This window comes from Pristiophorus japonicus, chromosome 2, assembly GCF_044704955.1.
Source record: "Pristiophorus japonicus isolate sPriJap1 chromosome 2, sPriJap1.hap1, whole genome shotgun sequence".
In the NCBI taxonomy this organism is placed as follows: Eukaryota; Metazoa; Chordata; class Chondrichthyes; family Pristiophoridae; genus Pristiophorus; species Pristiophorus japonicus.
Genome location: NC_091978.1, coordinates 17,135,657 through 17,156,057, shown reverse-complemented (window position 1 = coordinate 17,156,057; position 20,401 = coordinate 17,135,657). Strand labels below are relative to the sequence as shown.

The window sequence follows — 20,401 nt, the reverse complement described above, 5'->3', positions numbered from 1 at the left end:
CCCCAAAAGTTCGTCACCATCCACTGCCTGCTCCACGACAACATGCAGGCCGTGATCCTTACCAACGGATCCATCACAGATCCAATCCATATCCGAACTGGGGTCAAACAGGGCTGCGTCATCGTCCCAACCCTCTTCTCAATCTTTCTTGCCGCCATGCTCCACCTCACTGTCAACAAGCTCCCCGCTGGAGTGGAACTAAACTACAGAACCAGTGGGAACCTGTTCAACCTTCGCCGTCTCCAGGCCAGGTCCAAGACCCACTCCAACCTCTGTCGTCGAGCTACAGTACGCGGACGACGCCTGCGTCTGCGCACATACAAAGGCTGAACTCCAGGACATAGTCAACGTATTAACTGAGGCGTACGAAAGGATGAGCCTTACACTAAGCATCCGTAAGACAAAGGCCCTCCACCAGCCTGTCCTCACCGCACAGCACTGCCCCCCAGTCATCAAGATCCACTTCCCATATCTTGGGAGCCTCCTATCAACAAGAGCAGGCATTGACGTCGAGATCCAACACCTCCTCCAGTGCGCCAGTGCAACCTTTGGCCGCCTGAGGAAAAGAGTGTTTGAATACCAGGCCCTCAAAACTGCCACCAAGCTCATGGTCTACAGGGTTGTAGTAATACCTGCCCTCCTGTATGACTCAGAGACATGGACCATGCACAGCAGACATCTCAAGTTGCTGGAGAAATATCACCAACAATGTCTCCGCAAGATCCTACAAATCCCCTGGACGGACAGGCGCACCAACATCAGTGTCCTCATTCAGGCCAACATCCCCAGCGTTGAAGTACTGACCACATTCGATCAGCTCAGCTGGGCAGGTCACATAGTTCGCGTGCCAAAAAGCAAGTGCTCTACTCGGAGCTCCTTCACGGCAAATGAGCCAAAGGTGGGCAATCAGAAACGCTACAAGGACACCTTCAAAGCCTCCCTGATAAAGTGCGACATCCCCACTGACACCTGGGAGTCCCTGGCCGAAGACCGCCTTAATTGGAGGAAGTGCATTCGAGAGAACCTCGAGTCTCAACGCCGAGAGCATGCAGAAATCAAGCGTGGGCAGCGGAAAGAGCGTGCGGCAAACCAGTCCCACCCACCCCGTCCCTCAATGACTACATGTCCCACCTGTGACAGAGTCTGTGGCTCTCGTATTGGACTGTTCAGCCACCAAAGAGATCACTTCAGGAGCTCTTCCTCGATTCTGAGGGACTACCTATGATGAAACATAGAAACATAGAAAATAGGTGCAGGAGTAGGCCATTCGGCCCTTCGAGCCTGCACCGCCATTCAATGAGTTCATGGCTGAACATGCAACTTCAGTACCCCATTCCTGCTTTCTCGCCATACCCCTTGGCCTGGGAAATATAAATGGCCTTTACTCATTCTTAACTTTTCCAATACAATTGATAAAAATTCACTCACTACCACAAACAAATTCTATGACAGACCAATACGACCATGGCCATTAGAAATAAGGGCATGGAAAAGCACACGCAATAGAGTTAAATTTTGGGCAGTTAGCATTAATATACTGGCCTTGGAGGACACTTTGTGCTAACTGATAATGAAGGTCTATGGCGGGGCTATGGGGAAAAGAGCAGGTGAGTCGGACTAATTGGATCGCTCTTTCAAAGAGCCAGCAAGATGGGCTGAAAGGCCTCCTACTATGCTGTATGATTCTATACATCACAAGGGAGATGCTTGTGTAGTTCAGCAGTCTATAATATCCTGGCGTGTGTCTTGAATTTAATTGCTTCAGTTTTCTTTGGGAATGCTTCATCCTGTTTGTTTAAAAATGTGTTTGCCGTATCATTGGCAGCAGTCTGTGAAAACAGTATCACTAACCCTCCCGTGTCCTCAGCTTACCATGATGTTCCCCGCCTGACGATTAATTGAAGCTTTTAGGCTAGAGATGGGAATTGGTCAAGTCCCAGGCTAAGTGGTCGCTATGGTGACAGTTTCAGCTACCGGAGGACTCAAGTTAAAAATTAAGCCCTTGGAGGTATCCAGTGAGATTAAAAAAGTATTTGACCCAGTATTAGAAATTCTTTTATCTGATATTTTAGCTGTGGCTCAGTGGGTAGCACTTTTGCCTCTGAGTCAGAAGGTTGGGGGTTCAAGTCTCGCTCCAGAGATTTCAGCACAAAATCTATGCTGACACTCCCAGTGCAGTGCTGAGGAGGTGCGTTTTTCAGATGAGATCTTAAAAGTGAGGCCCAGTCTGCTCTCTGAAGTGGACATAAAAAATCCCATGCTGCTATTTCGAAGAAGAATTCTCCCCGGTGTCCTGGCCAATATTTATCCCTCAACTAACACTTAAAAGCAGGTTATTTGGTCATCATCACATTGCTGTTGTGGGAGCTTGCTGTGTGCAAATTGCCTGCTGCGCTTCCCACATTACAACAGTGACCATACTACAAAAGTATTTCATTGGCTGTAAGGCACTTTAGGACGTCCAGTGTTCGCTGAAGGCTCTATATAAATTCTTTCTTTCTCATGATGGCATTTTTGACAACACAACACTGTCAGTACTGCACTGAAGTGCCCATTGCAACAGTGATTATGCATCAAAAAGTATTTCATTGGCTGTAAAGCGCTTTGGGGCATTCCGAGATCACGAAAGATGCAAGTTCTTTCATTCTTTTCAATCCACACCACCAAAGAACCTTCGTCTCATTAATATGCATTAAATGGCTACTGCATTTGATGTCCTGAGAGATGTAATGAGATGCTACATAAATGGTACATCTTTCCTTCCATTCGAAAGAGGGGTTATAGTGAGAAGGCACAGAGCTGCATTTGAATTAAAAGGGTGTTGACCTTGAATTAACCTTGGTGTCATATCTGACCCTGAAATGAGCTTTCAACCACATATCCGTAGCATAACTAAGACCGCCTATTTCCATCTCCGTTATATCGCCTGTCTCTGCCCTTGACTCAGCTCATCCACTGCTGAAGCCCTCATCCATGCCCTTGTTACCTCTAGACTTGACTATTCCAATGCATTCCTGGCTGGCCTCCCAAATTCTATCCTACGTAAATTAGAGGTGATCCAAAACTCGCACCAAGTCCCACTCACCCATCACCCACTGTGTTCGCTGACCGACATTGGCTTCTGGTTAAGCAACACCTCGATTTCGAAATTCTCATCCTTGTTTTTAAAGCCCTCCATGGCCCTCGCCCCTCCCTATCTCTGTAATCTCCTCCAGCCCCACAACCACCTCCCGAGATGTCTGCGCTCCTCTAACTCTGCAGCATCCCTGATTATAATCTCTCAACCATTGGTGGTCCATGCCTTCTGTTGCCTGGGCCCCAAGCTCTGGAACTCCCTGCCTAAATCTCTCTGACTCTCTACCTCTCTTTCCTCCTTCATGATGTTCCTTGAAACCTACTCTTTGACTACCTGCGCTAATTTCTACTTATGCAGCTCAGTGTCAAATTTTTTAGCTCCATAATACTCCTGTGAAGCACCTTGGGATGTTTCACTATGTTAAAGGTGCTATATAAATACAAGTTGTTGTAGAGTTCCTAAAAATTCAGTTACACAAACACTCGTGTGTTTACTACAGGTGTTCCTCGAGTAAAAATGTGCAAATGGTTTATGCTTGACATATAACAATCAACCTCTCCCTTTAATGCTCATGGCAACTGGGAAATTCAGTCAAGTCGTCAGGTACCTACCCATCTCGAACAGCTTCCTTCTTCTCCAGGTCTTGAATGACATCCAGTAACACCTTGATGGTCTGCTGGCTGGTCTGCAGGACATCCTCCATGGTCTGCAGCTTGGACTGGAGAGACGTGATTTCGTATTGCGGGGTGCAACCTGACCTGGACCCTCGTCTCCCTGCTGGGTGGGTCGGCTCCTTCAGATTGTCCTGAGGGTTCTGGCCACCGGGTATCAGTTCCAGTCTGTCACCCAGATGCAGCGAGGGCCCCGATTGGCTGTTTTGGATGGCACCTTGCCCTGATTGAACAGAAGTCTTTGAGGCTGGCTGCGATGAGTCGCTTTGGACTTGGGTAGATGCTGATGGGTTCAGGGGCGAGGTGCAAAGCTCTAATTGGTCAGTTCGATGGACAATGTCCGGCTGTTTTGGATTGAGCGTAGAGGCTGGGGTCTTTAAGCAGGACTTGGGATAGACACAAAGCTGGTCCTTAGGGAGAGTTTGATTCACACTAGATAGCTCAGTCTTTCTGTGCTCTGAATAGTTGCTGTCCGAATCACATTGTGGTGCTTTGAGCTTGTCGCACGCGACCTGTTTGGGAGAGCATCGATCCAGATGGATTTCTTTGGATGGTGGTGGACTTGCCTTGGCGTTTGATGAGCAGGGTTGGATGGAGGGGCTTTTCAAATGGTCCGCAAGGTCACCCTTGGCTGCACAGTGCTGCCCGGCTATCAGTGCTTTGTGCTGCCCCTCTGCCAGAGTGTCAGTCATGGCTTCGCAAAGCGTCGCTTTGTCCTTAAAGCGGTGGCAAGCGGTTGAACCATTGGGGTTGGGGGAACGGACCTCCTGCGAGGCCCAGTCATTTTGCTGGAAGTTCTGGCAACGAGGCAGGGCCAGAATGGATTCCGCGCAGTTGCTCGGTGGTGCCCCACTGGACGTCTCCGCCAACCTCCCGTTGAGTGCCAGGGCTGTCCCCTCCTCCCCCACCTCCTCCTTTTTGGCAGGCTTTGGGGGCGGCTCGCAAAACACCACACCTTCCCGCTCGTCTGCCTCGCCAAAATCGCCGACACTCTTGCTCCGGAACCGGAACGCCGGGAACTGCTTCTGCAGGCTGGGTGAGGTCTGGATGGCAGTGCTCATGCAGGCCTTCCGGGGATTAGGGAGGGTCAGCGAGCAGGGCCGGGGCTGGTACCAGCTCCTGGCCGAGCCCTGGGAACCCGCTCCCGCAGCCCGTTGGGCCTCACTCTCCGGTCCCTCGGCCGGCACCTCGAGAGCCCTTTTCCCACCCTCGCCCTCCTCCGGGCCGTCGGCGAGGTCCTTGAAGCGCACCTGCTGGGTCTTGTGCCGCCGTCGGTGTTGCCTCCTCTCGGCCTCCGACGAGCTAGCGGTGTCCCGCTTCAACAGCACAGATCTGACGGTCATGGCGCGGTCTGAGTTTGAGTGAACGTTTGAAGCCAGTGAATGATTGGTTTCTTTACTGACCATTATCTCCCGACAACAACAGTTTGCAAAGAAATGGAGGTCTCCACCGCTTTCCCAGAAGGCCTCAGAATCCTTGCCTTGCGATTTGCTGGAAATGAGCACGTAACTCCCCGGCCGCGCCTGCCACCGGTCGAAAGGTGCAACACATTCTCTGGTCGCGCCAACTCCTTCGTTCTGCGGAGTTACCGGCGGCTCAGGAACTGTAGACCATTCGTCAGAAGTCCCCTGGCGGGGGAGTGATTGGCTCTGGGCCCAGAAATGGCAAAGCGGTCGGCTTTATTCAGCTGGAACCTCACTGCCAGTGTCATCCCCTGATCAGTCACTGGGTACGTTTGGCGCGGAGTGGGGGGGGGGGGGGGGGGGCGGCCTGTGTTCAGTAGGCCCGTCCGAGGGGGCCGCTGGCGTTGCGCCGCGAGGAGACGAGCGAGTGAAGAGCGGCGTTGTGCCTCTCCCGGTCCTTCCTACCCGCCGCGCTGCGGGCCGCCTCTGGCCCACGAGGGGAACGAATCGTCTCGGCTCTGCCAGGGGCACCAGCGCGCTGGTGGGTTCCGCTGGGGCACTGGTCCGAGCAGTGCTCTCGGACGTCGGACTGACAGCTGTCCCTGGGCAGGAGGTCTGGCCGGCGCTGCGCTGTCATCTTCCCCTCCCTCCCGCCCCCGCCTCGCCACACATTCACGTTCAAACCGGGTCCATCGCTTCGGAGTGGGCGGACGTGATTTTCTGCTTTTGTTTCCGGCTCTCGCGTCACAGCCGTTAGAGCCCAGGCGGTTTTCAGGGTTGCGTCGTCAGGACCTAAACAGGTGGAGATGAAGGGACATTAGTACACATGCATCAAAGCTTCAGCAAAAATGTCTCAGAGGTGATCGACCAAAAGCACAGTGCAGCCACCGCAAACAGCGCTGCAAAACCGGCGATCTTTTACTTCACGGCTCGAATATGTTTCGGACAGCACCTCCCCAAACCCCCGACCTGTACTGCCTAGAAGGACAGCAGGCGCATGGGAACACCATCACCTCCAAGCTCCCCGCCAAGTCACACCCCATCCTGACTTGGAAATATAGCATCGTTCCTTCCTGGGTCAAAATTGTGGAACTCCCCTCATAACAGCTCTGTTTAGATGTGTTTTAAATACTTGAAAAATTGCAGGGCTATGGGGACAGAGCAGGGGAACGGGACTAATTGGGTACCTCTACCCGAGGGCTGGCATAGGCATAATGGGCCAAATGGCCTCCTTCTGTGCTGTAAGATTCTAAATAACATGAAGCAGTGCAAAAAAAAATGTACCATCACCACACAGACTGCAGCGATTCATGAAGGCAGCTCACCACCGCCTTCTCAAGGACAGTTAGGGATGGGCAATAAATGCCGGCCTTGTCAGCGACGCCCACATCCTGTGAACCAATAAAAAGATGTTTGGGTCAGGACCGTGATTCTTCTGGAACTGGGTTGGTAAAATGTAATAGATCTCGAGTGCTGTTCTCTGCCCTCTTTCCCTCTCTTCTTTTTTTTTATAGTCATTTGTTCATGGGATGTGGGAGTTGCTGGCAAGGCCGACATTTATTGCTCATTCCTAATTGCTCTCGAGGTGGTGGGGAGTTAAGAGTCAATCACATTGTTGGGTCTGGAGTCACATATAGGCCAGACCGGGTCAGGACGGCAGATTTCCTTCCCTCAAGGACATCAGTGAACCAGATGGGTTTTTATGACAATCCAGTAATTTCACGGTCACCGTTACTGATACTAGCTATTGTTTTTCTCCTGGTGCTACTGTCTCATCCTGGAGTTTAGTTCAATGAATATTCCTCGCCCTGTCCTGTCCCGGCCCGCCAGCTCGTCCGCTCGCTGTGTGTCAGCCTAGCCTCAAAGCCGAAATCCAATCCTACCATCACTCGACATCTACTCAAGCATAATGTCCAGCCAGATAGCAATCGAGAGGATTTCCCTCTACTGGTCCAAGGATGTTGCGATTCATGTACTATAGGAAAGCGAGTACATTTTTTACTTTAATGTTGGCTTTTAAGTGAGTTTCTGTTAGTAACGCTCAGTTAGCTAAAGGGATTCCAGACAGATGGGGTTTGAACTGATAACGAGGGTCCCTAAGATTCTTCCCATTAGCTCAAGCCTTGAAGAGGCGCCTGCCATAGATCTGGGAAAGTAGCGAATGTAGAATCATAGAAATTTACAGCACAGGAGGCCATTCGGCCCATCGTGTCCGTGCCGGTCGACAAAGAGCTATCCAGCCGAATCCCATTTTCTAGCTCTTGGTCCGTAGCCCTTTAGGTTAAGGCACTTTACGTGCACATCCAAGTACATTTTAAATGTGGTGAGGGTTTCTGCCTCTACCACCCTTTCAGGCAGTGAGTTCCAGACCCCCACCATCCTCTGGGTGAAAAATAAATCCTCAAATCCTCTCTAAACCTTCTACCAATTACTTTAAATCTATGCCCCCTGGTTATTGACCTCTCTGCAAAGGGAAATAGGTCCTTTCTATCCATTCTTATCTAAGGCCCTCAGAATTTTATACACCTCAATAAGGTCTCCCCTCAGCCTCCTTTGTTCCAAAGAAAACAAACCCAGCCTATCCAATCTTTCCTCATCGCTAAAATTCTCCAGTCCAGGCAACATCCTCGTAAATCTCCTCTGTACCTTCTCCAGTGCAATCACATCGTTCCTGTAATGTGGTGACCAGAACTGCACGCAGTACTCTAGCTAGTGTTTTGTACAGTTCCAGCATGACCTTCATGCTCTTATATTCTATACCTCGTAAGTATTGGGGAGTTATTGTTGCTAAAACTGAATTGGATTAGGCAAGACTTTGAAACAAGCAGATTTTGACCGAGCCATAGTGAAAGAGGGATAGAAAAATAGGGGTGTTTGAATAGACAGGGTAGATAGAGAGAAACTATTTCTGCTGTTTGGGGAGTCCAGGACGAGGGGACATAGTCCAAAATTAGAGCCAGATCCTCCAGGTGTGAGGTTAGGAAACACTTCTACACAGAGTGGTTGAAGCTTGCAACTCTCTTCCGCAAATGGCAATTGATGTTAGATCAATTGTTAATCTTAAATCTGAGTGATAGATTTTTGTTAACCAAAGATATTAAGGGATATGGGCCAAAGGCGGGTATATGGAGTTAGGTCGCAGATCAGCCATGTTCTCATTGAATGGTGGAACAGGCTCGAGGAGCTAAATGGCCTCCTCCTGTTCCTATGTGGATCCTTCAGAATTCGGCAAGGCCCGATTCAACAGGCGATCCTTATGAGCTTGAGAACTGTAACATGTTAATTTCCCAGCACTTGGTACCGTGTCCCAAACATATATGTCATTAATAATATTTAGAATTGCATATATGTACTTGTTGGTGATAACAATTATCATTATACGCTTAATACCTACGAAAGCCAATAAATGCCATTCAACCCTATTATTTCATGGAATAACATAAATTTAAAAGTGAAAACATCCATTTGCTATAGTACGTCCAATATTGCCCAAGCTGATATCAGCAAAGTCGACAAAGACCAGGGAGGCGTTAACCTTCCGGGGCCAGGACATTCATCACCCGTCCCGGAAGTTTCGGGCTGGCGTGGACTTTGGCATTTCCGCCCCTCAAAAGAGGCAGAGTGCTATCAGAGAGAATCCGCGTCCACGGAGGGGCTGAGTCCAGCACCACACTCCGGATTTCAGCGCCCCACCGGCAACATCAACGTATGGTTGACACGGCAGAACGCAGCTCCCCTTCACTTAAAGGAGGGCCGCTGCGCCACTAGTGCCACCAAGGACGCCCTCAGCTCCCACAACGGAGTGCCGGGCTGCAAGATGGCGACCCGGTTGATGCGAGGGCCACCATTGTCGAGCCGAGAGAAGAGTCGGCTGACTGAAAAATATGGTGGCCCATGGTACAAACGGCCTCCCCTTTAAGGCATGCACCGACGGCGGATGTCCACCAGTGGCGGTGACATCGGCCGGCGCCATCCTTGCCACCTGCAGGGTGCAAAGGGGTCTGTGCGGGGCGGTGAGGGTTTCCCTGGGGTTTCTATCCACCCCTTCCCCTGGGTGATAACCTTGTTGCACCCCATTATCGCCCCCGCCCCCCGGAGGCGCTAATGGGGCTATAAAAAAAGAGCAATTTTGCCGCTATATATTGTGATGCACAAGTTGTGTGGGACATGCTTGATGGACCAAAGGGTCTTTTCCTGTCCCTATTGTTGGTGTGCTCGTACTTGACATCAGACTTATGAACTGAGCGCCCCTCTGAAAACCCGTCTGTACCCAAAGAGCCAGATCTATTCATTTACATTCTCTTAATCAAACAGAAGCAATCCCTCGGGGATTGCCCGACTGAAAGGTAGCTGTTTAAATGGCAGTGCTCTGTTTAATCGGGCCATCTGACTCCTATAGCTCAGGCATGAGGCCGCAATATAATCCATGAAATTAGCCATTTTAAGTACATGGTTGTAAGATCAATGTCTCCTTACTCCTACAGTGAAGCTACAGGTAGTTCTGTTGCAGAATGGGATTTATTTACACAGCTTAACTCTGGGTGCACAAGGTCTAATCACAGGGAACAGGGAAGAACTGATCTTTTAAATAGTCTAAAATGAACACTGGTTGTCGAACGCCTTTTGGAAATCTAGGTACACGATGTCAACCGCATTACCCTCATCAACCCGCTGTCACCTTATCAAAAAAATGTGATCAAGTTGGTTAAACACCATTAGCCTTTAACAAATCCGTGCTGGCTCTCCTTAATTAATCCACACCTATCCAAGTGACTGTTAATATTGTCCTCTAAAATCTTCCCCACTACCGAGGTTAAACTGTCTGGTCTGTAGGTTTTAAGGGTCATCTTAAAGGAGGAGAGAGAGGCAGAGAAGTTTAGGGAGGGAATTCCAGACCTTAGGGGCCTAGGCTGCTGAAGGCATGGCCGCCAGTGATGGGGCGATTAAAACTGGGGATGCCTAAGAGGCCAGAATTGGAGGAATACAGAAATCTCGGAAGGCTGGTGGGGCTATAGAGATAGGGAGGGGCGAGACCATGGAGGGATTTGAAAACATGGATGAGAATTTTAAAACTGAGGCGTTGTTGGACAGGGAGTCAGTGACAAAGGGTGGCCAATGAAAATTGTCACTAGTAGAGTGCATCGTTGGAGCATGCAATGCTTTACCACAGGGAATTATTGAGCCCATTGAGCTTGCTGTGCACAAATTGGCTGCCGCGTTTCCCGACATTACAACAGTGACTACGCTCCAAAATACTTCATTCGCTGTAAAGTGCTTTGAGACGTCCAGTGAAAGGTACTATATAAATGCAAGCCTTTCTTTCTTTCATTTCAACTGTTGAGGGAAATATGGAAAGATATTTGAAGTGGAGAGAGTGAGGCAGTGGGATTAGTTCTGGATTGCTCTAGCAAAGAGCCATGCACACACATGATGGGCCGAATGGGCTGCTTCGACATTGCAAACGTCTATCGACGTTATGCTGTGTGTGAAATGGGCCAACACCTCCATTAAAATAGTGAAATCGTAATTTTATATGAACAGGTTAAGTGTCGGCAGGATAATGTCGCACAGCATAGTTTCTAATGCTGTGTCAGCTGTTTCTAATGGCTCCATTATATGAAGATGACAAGTGACTAAACCCAACAGAACAGAGCCTCCAAGTATGATTCATGCGCCATGCAGATAGATATGACTTCAACCCGCCGGCAGTTAGGGCATTAGAATTGGTCTCAGTGCAGCGGAAACTCAGACAGGGTTCCTGCTCCAAATCGCTTCCCGGTGATCTCTGCCGGAAAATGCTACGTGTACCTTGCAAGTGGGAACAGGGTAAGGCTAACTTGTGATGTCCCTCTTGGCTAAATGGCCTACTGTCAAGACCCACATGTGAAGGAAAGCCTTCTTTAATACGATGCATACGTGTGCCCTTCTGTCTGTAGAACTGTCATAAGTGAAGATCTTCAAGAAAGGAGGAGCGTGGAGAAGAGGAGGGAGTTGAATACAGAACTGAGAAAAAGCCAAAAAAAAGGGGGGAATTCACAGTTGTAGAGTTTTCTCCTGCTGGGAGAACTTTTTGCTTCAACAAGCACGATATCTGCTGTCAGGTGAACGATCGATGCATATGTTTCCTGTTTTGACTGTGACTTTTAGTTTAACTTCCCATGAAGTGAGCTATTTTGAATGGGAGATGTGATTTGAGCTGTTAACCTATTGCTTTAATGTGCCTCTTGTGCATTGTGCTGCTTAACGTCTGGCAATATGTCAGGCAAGGGATATAATAGCTGTGTAATCTGGAGGTTAAAGGCTAATATTAGATTAGAGCATCATTTTAACTTTTTCAATTTAACAAGTTCCTTGTAACCTCTCCCACTCGTGAGTGGTGTCATACAGTTGAATGAGATTGCGAGGAATTTGTTAAGTAAGCGTGTCAAGGGATTATGGAACTAAGGGGGGTAAATAGAGTTGAGGTACAGATCAGCCAATTGAATGGTGGAGCAGGCTCAAGGAACTGAATGGCCTATTCCTGTTTCTATACTCCAGCGTAGTGAAGAAACGACAACAATAACTAGCATCTCTAACGTAGTAAAATGTCCCAAGGTGCTTCACAGGAGTGTTATGCGATAGAGATTTGAAACCGAGCCGCATAAATAGAAATTAGCGCTGGTAACCAAAAGCTTGTTCAACGAGGCATGTTTTCAGGAGCATCTTGAAGGAAGAAAGAGAGGCAGAGAGGTTTAGGCAGGGAGTTCCAGAGCTTGGGGCCGAGGCAATAGAAGGCACGGCCACCAATGGTTGGGTGATCATAATCAGGGATGCTCAGGTGGGCAGAATTAGAGGAGCGCAGACATCGCGGAGGGTTGTGGGGCTGGAGGAGATTACAGAGGTAGGGAGGGGCGAGGTCATGGAGAGATTTCAAAATAAGGATGAGAATTTTGAAATCAAGGTGTTGCTTAGACGGAAGCCAATGTAAGTCAGCGAGCACAGGGGTGATGGGTGATCGGGACTTGGTGCGAGTTAGGACATGGGCAGCCGAGTTTTGGATGACCTCAAGTTTACGTAGGGTAGAATGTGGGAGGCCAGCCAGGAGTGCGTTGGAAGTCAAGTCTAGAGGTAACAAGGACATGAATGTGGGCTTCAGCAGCGGATGGGCTCATACATAATGTTATTCACATTTCACAAGTACATCCCATCACCAGTATCCCCCCAACATCAGCCACTTCTTTATTTAGAATGGAAATGGAATGTTGGCCATCATTGCAAGGGGGATAGAATATAAAAGCAGAGAAGTCCTGCTACAGGGTATTGGTGAGGCCACACCTGGAGTATTGTGTACAGCTTTGGTCTCCGTATTTAAGGAAGGATATACTTGCATTAGAGGCTGTTCAGAGAAGGTTCACTAGGGTGATTCCGGAGATAAGGGGGTTGACTTATGAGGGTAGGTTCGGTCTATACACGTTGGAGTTCAGAAGATGAGAGGTGATCTTATTGAAACATAAGATAATGAGTGGGCTCGACAAGGTGGATACAGAGAGGATATTTCCACTCATAGGGGAAACTAAAACTAGGGGACATAGTCTTAGAATAAGGGGCCGCCAATTTAAAACTGAGATGAGGAGAAATTTCTTCTCTCAGAGTGTTGTAAATCTGTGGAATTCTCTGCCCAAGAGAACTGTGAAGGCTGGGTCATTGAATATATTTAAGGCAGAGATAGACAGATTTTTGAGCGATAAGGGTGCAAGGGTTATGGGGAGCGGACAGGGAAGTGGAGCTGAGTCCATGATCAGATCAGCCATGATCGTATTGCTGGCAGAGCAGGCTCGAGGGGCCAAATGGCCTACTCCTGCTCCTATTTCTTATGTTATTATGTACTTGTTTCTGGCATGATTTAAAAAACTAATCTGTAAACACAAAATCTAAACTAAACTCACCCCTCCGGTCCTTTACGTAAGTAAAAATCAAAAATCCCGAAGCAGGACATCTTGCGTTCAAACACTACAGTGCATCAAGGAATCTTAGACAAATGTGTTCGGCACTCTGCTATCAGATGATATTAAAGCCACTGGAGCATTCACTAATCAGCAGTTTACATGAGTGAACAGCACGCAGACAAAGTTACTGAATTGACAGGTTTAATGTTAAACCATTCCATGGCTGTGAGCACAGTATTTCAACCCAGCGAACCACACAGACTTTCTCCAATTATGTTTTTTACCCCTGATTCAGACTTGACTTTTGCCTCTGGAAACTGAGTTTGAATTTTGGAGCAAATATAGTTATATGCACACGTTTCCAGAGGAACTTACAATGGAATCCTCAATTTATGTTCAAGATCATTTATTCAAGTGGTTACTGTCACTGACTGGTTCTCACTCAGGGTGTCCCTCACTCGCAGACACTCACTCACACAGTCCCTCACTCACACAGTCCCTCACTGACAGACACTCACTCACACAGTCCCTCACTCACAGACACTCACTCACACAGTCCTTCACTCACACAGTCCCTCACTGACAGACACTCACTCACACAGTCCCTCACTCACACAGTCCCTCACTGACAGACACTCACTCACACAGTCCCTCACTGACAGACACTCACTCACACAGTCCCTCACTCACACAGTCCCTCACTGACACTCACTCTCACAGTCTCTCACTAATATATACTCTCCTTATTTACTCTATCAAAACATAAGAATTAGGAGCAGGAATAGGCATTCGGCCCCTCGAGCCTGCATTGCTGATCTACCTCAATTCCAATTTCCTGCACTATCCCCATATCCCTTGATTCCCTTAATATCCAAAAATCTATCGATCTCTGACTTAAATATACTCAAAGACTGAGCCTCCACAGCCCTCTGTGATAGAGAGTTCCAAAGGTTCACCAGCTTCTGAGTGAAGAGGTTTTTCCTCATCTCAGTCCTAAATGGCCGACTCCTTATTCTGAGACTGTGACCCCTGGTTCTAGACTCCCCAGCCAGGGGGAACATCCTCCCTGCATCTACCCCCATGAGAATTTTGTATATTTCGATGAGATCACCCTTGGTGATTTTGAAGACCTCCATTAGATTTATTCTTAACCTTGTCTGGCTCTAAGGGGAACAATCCCTACTTTTCTGGTCCCTCACGTAACTGAAATCCCTCAGCCCTTGTAGCAGCCTGCTAATACTCCTCTGCAACCTCTCCAACGACTTGACATCCTTCCTAGAGCATGGTGCACAAAACTTTACACAACAGCTGAAATTGAACCAGTGATTTATAAAAATTTAGCTTAACTTTCTTGCTTTTTGTTTCATGCTTCTATGCAATGACTTCCTCGTTATCAAAATAATGCTTGTGAAGTGTATTGGACTGTGTAAGATATCTAAGTTACACTGCATGTCATTTAGATAATGGACACTGATTGAAAGGTACCCTTGGTTTGTCAGTGGAGGACAGAGGCACTTGACTAAGGATATCTTGATGTTGGATTAAATCACTGAGACTGCAGATTCTACAGTATTTGACTAAAAGCTAACAAGTCTCCCATGTCCTTGGTTGTAGTAAATTAGTGGATCCGCCGTTTGTAGGACTAAAAGGATTATATTTTGTAAGACATTATTCCCATAGATGTCAGTAGCACTCTCTCCTCAGAGTCAGAAGATTGTGGGTGCAAGTTCTACTCCAGGGTCTTGAGCACAAAATCCAGGCCAACACTCCAGTGCAGTGCTGAGGGAGTGCTGCACTGTCGGAGATGTTGGCTTTCAGATGAGACGTTATACAGAGGCCCCGTCTGCTCTCTCAGGTGGACGTAAAAGATCCCACGACACTAGTTTCAAAGAAGAGCAGGGTGTCCGTGGTGCTTTGGTCAATATTTATCCCTCAATCAACATCACTTACAAAGAAAGGATTACCTGGTCATTATCACATTGTTATTCGTGAGACCGTGTAGTGTGCGAATTGGCTGCCGTATTTCTTACGGTATAACATGCAAGAAATGACGGGAACTCCACGATGCACAAATTCCTTACGTACTCTGGGATGCAGACTATCCAGCCCTGGGGATTTATCGGCCTTCAGTCCCTTCAATTTCCCTAACACAATTTCCTGACTAATAAGGATATCCTTCAGTTCCTCCTTCTAGCTAAACCCTCGGTCCCCGAGTATTTCCGGAAGGTTATTTGTGCCTTCCTTCGTGAAGACAGACCCAAAGTATTTGTTCAATTGATCTGCCATTTCTTTGTTCCCCATTATAAATTCACCTGATTCTGACTGCAAGGGACCTACGTTTGTCTTCACTAATCTTTTTCTCTTCACATATCTATAGCAGCTTTTGCAGTCAGTTTTTATGTTCCCTGCAAGCTTACTCTCATACTCTATTTTCCCCCTCCTAATTAAACCCTTAGTTCTCCCCTGCTGAATTCTAAATTTCTCCAAGTCCTCAGGTTTGCTGCTTTTTCTGGCTTTTTCTTGGATTTAACACTATCCTTAATTTCCCCTGTTAGCCACTTTAATGTAGTGAAACATCCCAAGGCGATTCACAGGAGTATTATAAGACAAAAATATTTGACACTGAGCCACATAAGGAGAAATTAGGGCAGGTGACCAAAAGCTAGCTCAAAGAGGTAGGTTTTAAGGAATATCTTAAAGGAGGAAATAGAGATAGAGAGGCAGAGATGTTTAGGCAGGGAATTCCAGAGCTTAGGTCCCAGGCAACAGAAAACACTTCCACCAATGTTTGAGCGATTATAATCAGAGATGCTCAGGAGGGCAGAATTAGAGGAGCGCAGACATCTCGAGGGGTTGTGGGGCTGGAGGAGATTACAGAGATAGGGAGGGGCGAGGACATGGAGAGATTTGAAAACAAGGATGAGATTTTTGAAATCGAGGCATTACTCAACTGGGAGGCAATGTAGGTCAGCGAGCACAGGTGTGATGGTTGAGCAGGACTTGGTGCAAGTTAGGATACGTGCTGTCGAGTTTCGGATGACCTCAAGTTTACCTAGGGTAGAATGTGAGAAGGCAGCCAGGAGTGCATTGGAATAGTCAAGTCTAGAGGTAACAAAGGCATGGATGAGGGCTTCAGCAGCGGATGAGCTGAGTCAAGGGGATGAGACGGGCAATGTTATGGAGGTGGAAATAGGCGGTCTTAGTTATGCCAGGGATATGTGGTCGAAAGCTCATTTCAGGGTTAGATATGACACTAAGGTTGCGACAGGAGTTGGGGAGAGGGATGGAGTGTCCTAGCCAACAAGACTTTAAAAAAAAAGCTAATTTCAGGTTCAAATATGACACCAAGGTTGCAAACAGTGTGTTCAGCCTCAGGCAGATGTTAGGGAGAGGGATGGAGTCAACGGCTAGGGAATGGAGTTGGTGGCGGGGATCAAAAACAATGGCTTCAGTCTTCCCAATATTCGATCCAATCTTTCCTCAGAGCTAAAATTCTCCAGTCCTGACAACATCCCTGCTGTAATAGTTGGACTGCTGCAGACGTAATGTGGCAGTATGGAGCTCCTGAGGAAAGTCAACACCTGTTTGGAATTCTTCAGCCACTGAAGATTCTAACTGCCACAGAAAAGCCAGAGTTGGGGAATCAGGAAAGACATTTGTTGACAAAGCTAAAGGTCAGAATTTTTAGAGACTGTTGCCCCATTTACAGCGAGGTTCTGCAATGGCCTTGGTTGCCAGTGGCAACACCACATGCCAGACTGGTGCGTGGGCAATTGCCACATTTGTAATTTTACCCTCCCGGTCACCGTCCTTCCACGAAGATGTCGTGGCCCTGCCCATTCTCTCTGTCTACCTCATTCATAGCTCTTTTCATGTCAGAGGCAAAATCTTTAGAAGCCAGCAGGTAGATTATGACTTTGTGACTGAAATCAATGAGGATTAAAAAAAATAACCAGGAGAGATAAAGACATAAGAAATAGGAGCAGGAGTAGGGCATACAGCCCCTCGAGCCTGCTCCGCCATTTAATACGATTATGGCTGATTTGATCATGGACTCAGGCCCACTTCCCTGCCCGCTCCCCATAACCCCTTAATCCCTTGTCGGTTAAGAAACTGTCTATCTCTGTCTTAAATTCCACAGTTCTCTGAGGCAGCAAATTCCACAGATTTACAACTCTCTGAGAGAAGAAATTCCTCCTCATCTCAGTTTTATTCTAAGATTATGCCCTCTAGTCATAGTCTCCCCATCAGTGGAAACTGATGTAAAACATAAAAGCATAGTTTCATGATAAGGGGTCGGCCATTTAAGGCTGCGCTGAGGAGGAATTTCTTCACTTAGAGGGTTATAAATCTTTGGAATTCTCTGCCCCATAGGGTTATGGATGCTCAGATATTGAGTATATTCAAGACTGAGATAGATATTTGGACTCTTGGGGAATCGAGGGATATGGGGATCGTGCGAGAAAGTAGAGTTGAGGTCAAAGAACAGCCGTGATCTTATTGAATGGCGAAGCAGGCACGAGGGGCCGTATGACCGACTCCTGCTCCTAGTTCTTATGTTCTTATAAAAGGAATGATCTTTGCATATGCCTCTCCCTGAGTTACATGGCAATTGCTCCCAAATTGCAGTGGACTGAAAAGATGACCAAACCTTAAGACCTCCATTGAGTAACAAACCTACTTTGATTGTAAAGTGGAGGATTCTTATATATGAGACCCCTGTTGATGTAGATCAGCCATGATCTTATTGGATGGCGGAGCAGGTTGAAAGACGATATGGCCTACTCCTGCTCCTAAATCTTACGTAAAATGGACTGCCTACATGGTATCATCCAGTTTACATGATAGTCAAGATCTACCTCAGGAGTGTGGAGATCGAAGCGCTAGCATCAACGCTCAGACAGAGGCCTCAAACCACCTCAGAGCAAAACAAAATGGCGGCCACGTTGGCAATCATCGGTGGTCTCGTTCTCTTGGAGGGGTTTTATATCGTTGAGACGTGGAACGAAACCACTTTGTGAAAGTGGAGTTCCTTGTCTCTGGAAGAATGTGCACGTAACTTGTTTCAACGCAGGATTCTGAAGGCAAAGAAAGTGAGTCTTTGCTGTGGCCGATAGAAGCAGGATTAATACGGGAATCAAATAAGAGATCACTCATTGCAGTTAGTCTGAATAAACTTATTCGATTTTTGCAGCAATTGCTGTCAGTTTGTGTTTGTCTTTTCCGTTGTTACTTGTCTATTTAGTTCAGGCCTCGTTGAATGACATCAGTGGACAAAGCTGTCAACAGGGGGCCAAATGTTAGGAATGACAGTTAGCATTGGTGAGCGTGGTACAGATAATGTACCAAAATAAATTGTGTTGTCAAACCGATATACGTGGCTGTGACTCCTGTCATTCCCGATGAATGACACTTGCGAGGCTTCCATGCTATATTTCCGAAGGATGGTGTGTTTGTCCTCACTTGCCTGAGATTAGAAGGTTGGTTCCCAAGGGTCCATGGGATTTCACGCTGCAAAAATCTTTGTGGCCTTTAAACGGAAAGGAATGTTTCCTCATTGCTCCGGCACTGCAGTATTTCAGCACCAATCGACTCCCCACTGACACCATTGTGAGGAACAGCACCTTACCTTTCGATTACAGTTATACAGGATATTGGGGAGGCGACACTATGGGCCCAAGTTTCCACACGCGCCTAGAACGGCGCAGTCCCGAGCTGGGCGCCTGTTTTTCGCGCCACAAAGTGCGCCTAAAAAAATCCTCGGTATTCTCCACCTACTTGCAGGTCCTCTGGCTCTTGGCGCAGCCAGCACGAGCTGTGGGGGGGCGGAGCCAGGTCCCTGCGCTGAAAACAGTGCTGGGACTTCTGCACACGCGCGCTACAGTGGGCACGCAAGTGCAGTAGCTCCAGGCGCCGAACTGTGTGGGAGGGGCCCGAAGCACGCAGCCCCTAGCCCTGGCCCAATGGCCTCACTGGGGCTGCGTGAATAAGGCTCCTCCCACGGCCAGCTCCTGCTCCCCGCCCCGACCAGACCCGACACCCGCTCCCCGCCCCCCCCCCCCCCGCCTCCGGACCAGACCCGACACCCGCTCCCCGCCCCCCCCCCCCCCCCGCCTCCAGACCAGACCCGACACTCGCTCCCCCCCCCCCCGCCTCCGGACCAGACCCGACACCCGCGCCCCCCCCCCCCCCGCCCCCGACTGACCCGACCCGACCCGCGCTCCCGCTCCCCGACCACCCCCCCCACCCCACTGGACCCGACCCGACTCCCGCTCCCGGACTGGATCCGACCTGACCTCCCCCCCTCCCTCCCTCTCTCCCTCCCTCCCTCCCTCTCTCTCTCTCTCTCCCTCTCGCTCTCTCCTGGACTGGATCCGACCTGACCCCCCCCCCTCTCTCCCTCCCTCCCTCTCTCTCTCCCCCCCCCTCTCTCTCTCCCTCCCTCCCTCCCCCCCTTTCTCTCTCCCTCCTTCCCTCCCCCCCTCTCTCTCTCCCTCTCTCTCTCTCTCTCCCTCCCCCTCTCTCTCTCCCTCCCCCCCTCTCTCTCTCCCTCCCCCCTCTCTCTCCCCCCCCCTCACTCCCTCCCCCCCCTCTCTCCCTCCCTCCCTCCCGAACCGAACCGAACCTCCCCGACCCGACCCAATGCCACCTACCTGTAAATCTGGTGCTGGGGACGGGCCCTGCCCGAAGTCTCGGGCCGGCCCGTTCAGCCTTCGGTCCCGAAAGGCCTGCCTGAAGCACTTTCACACAGGTAGGAAGATGGTTTATTTAATCTTTTCTTTGCTTATAAATGTTTATTCAGGTTGGATTTATTTGTATAATATTTGTATAAGTATAAATAAGGATTTATTATAGAATTTAATGACTTCCCTTCCCCCCCACCTCGTTCTGGACGCCTAATTTGTAATCTGCGCCTGATTTTTTAATGTGTAGAACAGGTTTTTTCAGTTCTACAAAAATCTTCACTTGCTCCATTCTACTTTAGTTTGGAGTATGTTTTCACTGTGGAAACTTTCAAATCAGGCGTCAGTGGCCGGACACGCCCCCTTTTGAAGAAAAAATTCTGTTCCAAAGTAGAACTGTTCTACCTGACTAGAACTGCAGAAAAAAAAATGTGGAGAATTGCGATTTCTAAGATAGTCCGTTCTCCACCAGTTGCTCCTAAAAATCAGGCGCAAATCATGTGGAAATTTGGGCCCATAGACTACTGCAACAGTTTTGGTTTCCATATTCAAGAAAGAATATACTTGCTTTGGAGGCTGTTAAGAGAAGGTTCACTAGGTTGATTCCGGAGATGAGGGGGTTGACTTATGAGGATAGGTTGAG

The 20,401-nt window shown here is 48.5% G+C and overlaps 2 protein-coding genes across 4 annotated transcripts in view; one reads left to right on the top strand and one right to left on the bottom strand.

Moving 5' to 3' along the window:
• LOC139236091 (INSYN2B protein-like) overlaps positions 1–5,153 on the bottom strand; it is a 103,801-nt gene extending 98,648 nt beyond the window's left edge. Inside the window, exon 1 of the mRNA XM_070866797.1 lies at positions 3,688–5,153. Coding sequence (XP_070722898.1) covers positions 3,688–5,153 — 1,466 coding nt within the window. The remainder of the gene's footprint in view (positions 1–3,687) is intronic.
• LOC139236054 (dedicator of cytokinesis protein 2-like) overlaps positions 1–20,401 on the top strand; it is a 1,544,097-nt gene that overhangs the window by 735,295 nt on the left and 788,401 nt on the right. The window lies entirely within an intron of this gene.